General features: G+C 47.2%; 1 protein-coding gene across 1 annotated transcript in view; it reads left to right on the plus strand.

The window, feature by feature from the left end:
• MDN1 (midasin AAA ATPase 1) overlaps window positions 1-7034 on the plus strand; it is a 180237-nt gene that overhangs the window by 109780 nt on the left and 63423 nt on the right. Inside the window, exons 60-64 of the mRNA XM_019520321.1 lie at window positions 157-371; window positions 472-856; window positions 1443-1552; window positions 2421-3114; window positions 3620-3781. Of these exons, the coding sequence (XP_019375866.1) occupies window positions 157-371; window positions 472-856; window positions 1443-1552; window positions 2421-3114; window positions 3620-3781 (1566 nt within the window). The remainder of the gene's footprint in view (window positions 1-156; window positions 372-471; window positions 857-1442; window positions 1553-2420; window positions 3115-3619; window positions 3782-7034) is intronic.

Consider the following 7034-nt stretch of genomic DNA (forward strand, 5'->3'; position numbering starts at 1 on the left):
TTTTTTTTTTTAATTTTTTTTAAATGCCTTGGTTGAAGTGAACAATCATCTTGCTTTCGTAACACATTTTTATGTAAAGTTTACTTGTTTGTAGCATTAAGGTAAATGAGCAAGCAGTATTGCTACTAAACTCTAATCCTTAATCTTTCACTTTAGGGCCCAGGTATTTTGAACCGAGCTGTTTTCTCAAAGTGCCTCTTTGAAATTCTAACTAGCAGCAGCAAAACGAGCCAGTGGGATGCAAGTGGTCTCCCTGTTCTTTCATCATCCCATGTAACACTGGGAGAATGGAAGGAGAGGGCACAACAGCTTTGTGAAATCAGCACAGCTCTGTGGACCAATATGGCTGTTTCTTCTGTGGCAGAATTTAGGTATTACTGAATTTTCCTCTATATGCATATTATCTAAACCAGCAACACTGCAGAATCTTATACCACAAGATAGTTAATCTCTTTATTCTTATCCCTTTAGGCATACAGATTTCAGATTGCAGGGTATAATGTTGTGCAGACAGCTCTCCGCTCTGAAAGATTTGATTTCCATAGATCTGCAAGAGGAATATTCACAATGCTGTAATAAACTCCCCTCCATGGACCCTGTGGCTTTTGAGTACGTTCTCAAAGTACTTAAGGACATAAGTGGACAGGAATTATTGCCAAAAGACACCCTCTTTCTCTTACTAACCTGCTTACAGCAGTTCTTTGGAGAAGAAGGGATTCAGGACCTATCAGAGACAGCTCAGCGAGGTTGCCTCTGGGTGAATATGGGTTTGCTACAGATCCAGATGTGGCTTCCACAAACTAGGTTTGATCCTGCAGTGAAAAGAGAATGCAAACTCAAGTATGCCAAAGATGAGGTAAGCATGGAGTTGGTGTCCCTCTTGCTGACCAGGGGCTTTGTAACACAATGTTTGTGGAATTTCTTCTTAATGAGGGAAGGCAAGAATTTTTAGTTACATCTTTTACTGGATCAACTGCATAGTTGGAACGCCTGATTGACAAGATTTTGGACAACATACTGCATTCAGGTCTCAGAGCAACACTCCAGCAAAACTCCAACCCTTTTAATTAGACACATAAATCTTGTGAAAGTATGAGATTTGTGTTAGAGCAGGGCTGGCACAAGTACCCCCTGCCTGTGGCACACAGTAGACCAAGGAAGGGCCAGACAGTAAAGCAGCAGAGAGGGGCGAGAAGCACAAAGCTGAGCAGCAGATCAGGCAGGGAGCAGAGCAGCATTTTACACATGTGAAGGGGATTGGAGTGTCACTCGGGGAGGTTTGAGGGCTAATTTGCGGCACACCTGCCAAAAAGTCGTCCCCCCCCCCCCACACACACACACACACGCACAGTTTCATTATTAGATTATTCATCTACAACTTGCTAATTATCCAGAAAGTGTACTTGTTTGTCATTTAACTGGTTTAATATGTTCTTTATTAGTTAAAACGTCTGCAGTGCGAATGGAGGACACGTAATCTGTCATCCCAGTTACATACAGGAAAAAGTATTGAAGATGAAGCAATTGGCAAATACGTTCATCCTCATCTTGGGTAACTTGGAGGCACTTACCTCTTTTGTTGTAGTTTGGGAGAGGCCTGTGATACTTATTCAGTGTTACCACCCGTTTTATACCATACCTGGATTTCTTCTATTACATTACAGTATTTTCAGTGCTTTTTAGAATTAATTTTGTTTTGTATGGTCAGTTCTTACATAAAGGGAGGTATACATGCTTTTTGTGGACCTTGAAGGCTTGAGGTGGTAGCAGATGTGAAGGACCACTTGTTTTTATAAGCTGTATCATTTTAACAGTACTGGTATAATATAAACAGTAGAGCCCCACCCAAGTGTAAATGCAGTTATACTTGTATAAAAGTTCTTAATACTTTTGTATTTGACTGTCATTTTGGTAATTGGTACCAAATTGTGACTGAAGTTTGAGAGAAGGAGAGGTAGAAAAATGGTGCCTGTGTGTGAGGTCTGTCATTTTCAACCCTCATTGCTAGATTTCAGAAAAATAATTTAGGCAATATCTCTACAGCTTCCTTGCTGAGCCAAGGAATGCCTCTAAGGTACAAGTTCTGCCCGCTCACTCTTGCTGTCCATATATCCAGGCCTGGCACCTTGGCTTAAACCAGTCCTGAGTGTGTTCCTCAGTAGCCCTCTGAGATTCTCAGCCTGAGTGTGGTGCTGTTGAGCCTACTTGAGACCACACAGAGCCATATAGGCTGCTTAATTACCAAGCTTGAGCAAAATTGGGTGAGATTTATTTTCTCAAGCAGTGGTCCTGGGTTTGGTAGGGAGTCTGTACAGATGTGGCCTTATGAAATACCAGCATATGGACAGTACATTTACTGTAATCTTATTCCTGTTTGTAACATGTTTCTAAATTTCATCAATGTGTTTATTTTCTAATAGACTGTTGCAAGAAAGAATACAAAAGTTGAAGGAACAAGTAAGCATTCTTTCCAGAAAGCAAGCCTACAGGCCCCCAGTCCCTCCGTATGACTGCTTGTACCAGGAGGTTCACCAATATATGGCAAGCATTGCCCAGATTTCTGCAGTCCAAGATCTCCTAGCCCGCCTTCTACAGTTTCTCCGTGGAGAAAGGCCCAAGTTGCTCCAGGCAGGCCAAAACCTGCTAAATGAAGAAGCTTCTTGGCAGCAGTCACACCATAAATTTAGGAGACATTTGGCGGATGAATATGCTTTGTACCCTGATGCTGTCACCCCACTGCAGGCTGCCATTTTACAGATGCAGCATGGCATGAGACTGGTGGCTTCTGAAGTTTATACAGCACTCAACAGTTTTGTCCACCCAGCCAGCTTTGACAGCCTTGTCACCTCATTATTGACATTTCCTTCTGTGGGCCCCAGCTTCCCCACTTACCTTTCACATGCAGAAACTTTATGCTCAGTGAACTCTGTGGAGGTTCTTCATGGCCTTAAGTTTTCCCTGAAACACTCTGAAGGAGAGCCTAAGAGCATGCAGAGGTTGTGTCCAACTCTGGAAGAACTGCTAGTGAATGCATTATTGTATCTTCGCTGCCATGCATTGTCTAAGGGAGAACTGGACCAGAAATCTCTGCAGCTTTTTAGGCATCTGTGCCAGGTAAAGTCTCCTAATTGAAAGGCATGAGTATTTTTGAAAGTTTATGACCAGAAAATAAAGTGTAATTTCAGTAATTCATATATAGGGATCTCTTGCTGCTGCCTGCCTCTTCATGCTTGCCCTCTGTAGCTGTGCCTGCCCTTGCCTATGTAAGCCATGCCAGAGCTGAGCCTCCCTGCCCTCCCCCTGGTCACCCTCTGTTTTGTCCTGCAAGCCCCACCCTGACACCTTCCAGCAAAATTAGCCAGCCCAGGGGCAGGCAGGGCTCAGCCTGGGGTTGAAGCTGGAGCTGAGCTGCCACCTGCCCTGTGCCCTGCCCTCAAATCCAAGACAAGGCTCCCCACCACATGCTGGTGGGGGGAGCACACAGCACCTTGTCTTGGATCTGAGTAACTGCAGTTAGTACGCTATGCTCTGAAGGGGAAAAAAAAGATGCTGCCTTAGTGCCGAGGCAAGGAGTGTGTGCTGATTTCACATAATGCCTCTCTGTTTATTGATTTCTCAGGCTATTATAAATGAATGGGATGAACAGCAGCGTCGTGCCCAGGAGCAGGAGGCACTGGAAAACAGTTTATACAGATACAGGAGCAAGAGCTATGGAACAGGTCAGAGTGAGGAGGAAGAGGAGGAGAGAGAATTTAGGAGGAGGTTTCCACTACATGAAAAGGTAAAAGTAACTTTCTGGGGAGATCCAAAACAATATATTTTAAAAAGCCAGTTTTATAAAATGTTACATTGTTAGTTTCTGCTGTTTATCGAGAAGAGAACGTGGGAAGGATTTTGAGACAATGACAGTGTTCTACATCAGTGTTTCCCAACCTTTTCCAGCCCAAGCCACAGTTATATTAATAATAATTTTCTGCAGTGCACCTGTTACAGATTTTCAGATGTGGCATACCATCGCTGGCATGGGGGTGGGCAGGGAGTCCGGGGCATAGACAGTCTTTGCCAGTGCTAGATCCCAGTGTTAGTGGGATGTTTTCATGCCCTGCATACAAGCCACTGGTGCCACACCTTTCTCCCAGTGAGGACACCCCTCTTTTACCTGCCCAGGAGACAAGCAGCTTGGCATAAAATCATAGGATCCTTGAGCCAACGGTCTGTCAGGGACCTAGCCCAAGCCCTGTCTGCGAGAGGATCAGCCCTGTGCAAACCATCCGAGACAAACCCTGTGTCCAGAAACTCTGGTGTCTGCTTGACACAGAAAAGAATCTTGGAGTCGTTACAGACTCCAAGACGAACGTGGTCCTCCAATGTGGGGATGCAGTCAGGAAGGCTAACCGCACCTTGTCATGCATCCACAGATGCATCACGAGCAGGTCTAAGGAGGTGATCCTCCCCCTCTATATGACATTGGTCAGGCTGCAGTTGGAGTACTGCGTCCAGTTCTGGGCACTGCACTTTGGGAGGGATGTGGACAACATCAAGAGGGTCCAGAGGAAGGCCACTCGCATGATCAGGGGGCAGCAGGGCAGGCCCTACGAGGAGAGGCTAAGGGACCTGAATCTGTTCAGCCTCCACAAGAGAAAGCTGAGAGGGGATCTGGTGGCTGTCTATAAACTGGCCAAGGGAGACCAGCAGGCAATGGGAGAGTCCCTGTTCCCCTGAGCACTGCTGGGAGTAACAAGGAATAATGGCCATAAGTCAACGGAGAGTAGATTCAGGCTAGATATCAGGAGGCTCTACTTCTCAGTCAGGGCGGCTAGGATCTGGAACCAACTTCCAAGGGAAGTGGTGCTCACTTCTACCCTGGGGGTCTTTAAAAGGAGGCTAGATAGATGCCTTGCTGGGGTCGTTTGACCCCTGCATTCTTCCCTGCCCATGGCAGGGGGTCGGACTTGATGATCTGCTCAGGTCCCTTCCAACCCTACCAACTATGAAACTATGACACAACAGCACGCCCGTAAAGCAGGGGGACTGTGGCAGGCAGCATGCTGCTACTGCAGAGGTGGTGAATTTATGATCAAGAGACCCCAGGTAGAGTCAATGCCTCACTGCAGAGGAAGGTAACGCCCCCCCCCATCCAATCTACACCAATCTGAGCAGGTTGTAAAATCCCTTCCTGCCCCCCAATGCAGCGTCAGTCTGACCCTAAACAGAGAGGCAAGACTCTGGAGGGCTAGTGCCAGCAGGAGCATTGGCACAGCTCAGTCCAGTCCCCAGCAGCCAGCACCCATTGCGTTTGGGAAGCACCCAGTGCCTCTGGCCTTGCAGAGCATAACGTGGTGCCTCTGTAAGAGTCCTGGCGGGGGAGGGGGTGCTCTGCACTGTACAGAGCCAGCAAGGCCTTCACTTGCCCCAGGCCTACCCTGCATGCCGTGGCCCCTCAGCACCTGGCATCTCAGTGGGGCTAGGCCTGGAAGTGGCTCCTTCACCCTCCTGAAGTGATTCCCACCAGTACCAGGCCCGTCTCCCAGTGCATTCACATTGGGCAGAGACTTGCCACAGAGCTGTGCCTCTCTGCCCCTGCTCCTGCACGGCCCAAGTCCGATCCCGTTTCTTTGGGTTCTCTCCATGTCCAGGGCCCACGAAGGATCTGAATTGGACTCTCAGAACTGGATTTGGCTCCTTTGGATTCTTTCCCGGGCCTCACCGCACAACAAGGAGTGAATTCAAAGGAGCTGAGTCCCAATGAACTGAATCCAATTCAGATCCTTCCTGGGACCTTGATGTGGGATGAGGAACAGATCCAAATCAGATTCAGTTTATTTGCATTCAGTTCTCACAGCGCACCAATTGAAAAGCACTGTTCTACATGTAATATTTTTAAAAGGTTTTGTTTATTTGTAGGTACTTACGTTTGGATTTCTACTGTCCTGTAGTTCACATCAATAAATTCAAACCCAGTGGTCCCTAAACTTCACTGGTCTATGAAGAGCAATACTGAAAAAGTCCAGGGCTATAGGCAGTGTCATATCCTGCTCTCTTGATCAACCTCATTTTAACTTTTAATTGCCTGTGGCCATAAGCAATATTGCAGGGTCTCACAGACCATAAGTCATAGACTTATAGAGACATAAGGCTAGAAGGGACCTCCAGAGGTCATTTAGTCCAGGGATGGGCAAAGTGTGTGTGTGTGCAGGCAGGGGCTGTGTGTTCATAGGGTGAGTCCCACATGCACACCTCACCATACACATGTACCCACACCCCCCTCTCACACTGCCATACACACACACCCCCACACCCCCTCATACAGTTCAGCCACCCTCCCCCCATACACAACCTCCCACAAACCCCATACCCACCCACACCCAACACACCCACAGCCCCCCACAAATCTATACACCCCTCCACGATATACAAGAGTAAGACTTCATTTTAAGCTCTTGTGCAATCACCTATGTGTACACTACACAAATGCACATAAATCAGGGCAAAAATATATATTTTGAAATCAAATTAATGAATGCTGTAGATGTTTGCTTTTAGAATATAATTTGGTATTTTTCTTACGAGATGGCAAAACCCCTTGCTGAAAGGAGTACTTCCCGGGGCAAAGGGAGGGACTTTGGGTGGCAAAGGTCAGGGGTTAGGAGGTGGGACTTCCAGTCCCAAAATGGTGACCAGGGGGTGGGGCACGTGTCAAGGGGCGGAGCTACCCATGCAGCCCTTGACAGCTTGCCAAAACTCGGTAAGCAGCCCACCGCCCAAAATAATTGCCTGCCCCGATCTAGTTCAGCATCCTGCCTAAGAGAGGATCATCCCTATCCATCCTATATGAATCTATTGTCTAACCTATTAGCCAAACTGTGGTCACAAGCTATAACACCCTAACCTGCCAAAGGTAAAGGAGGGGGCCACAGTGGCAAATATCCTGCTGCTTTAAGGTGATTAAAATACTATTGAGTGACCTAAAGAAGAGGGCCAAGCCCTGTGTTACACAGAAGGCAACCCCCCCCCCCCCCCCCCCCCCGTACCGG

Source organism: Gavialis gangeticus, unplaced genomic scaffold (assembly GCF_001723915.1).
Source record: "Gavialis gangeticus isolate Ggan-Ray unplaced genomic scaffold, GavGan_comp1, whole genome shotgun sequence".
Lineage (NCBI taxonomy): Eukaryota > Metazoa > Chordata > Crocodylia > Gavialidae > Gavialis > Gavialis gangeticus.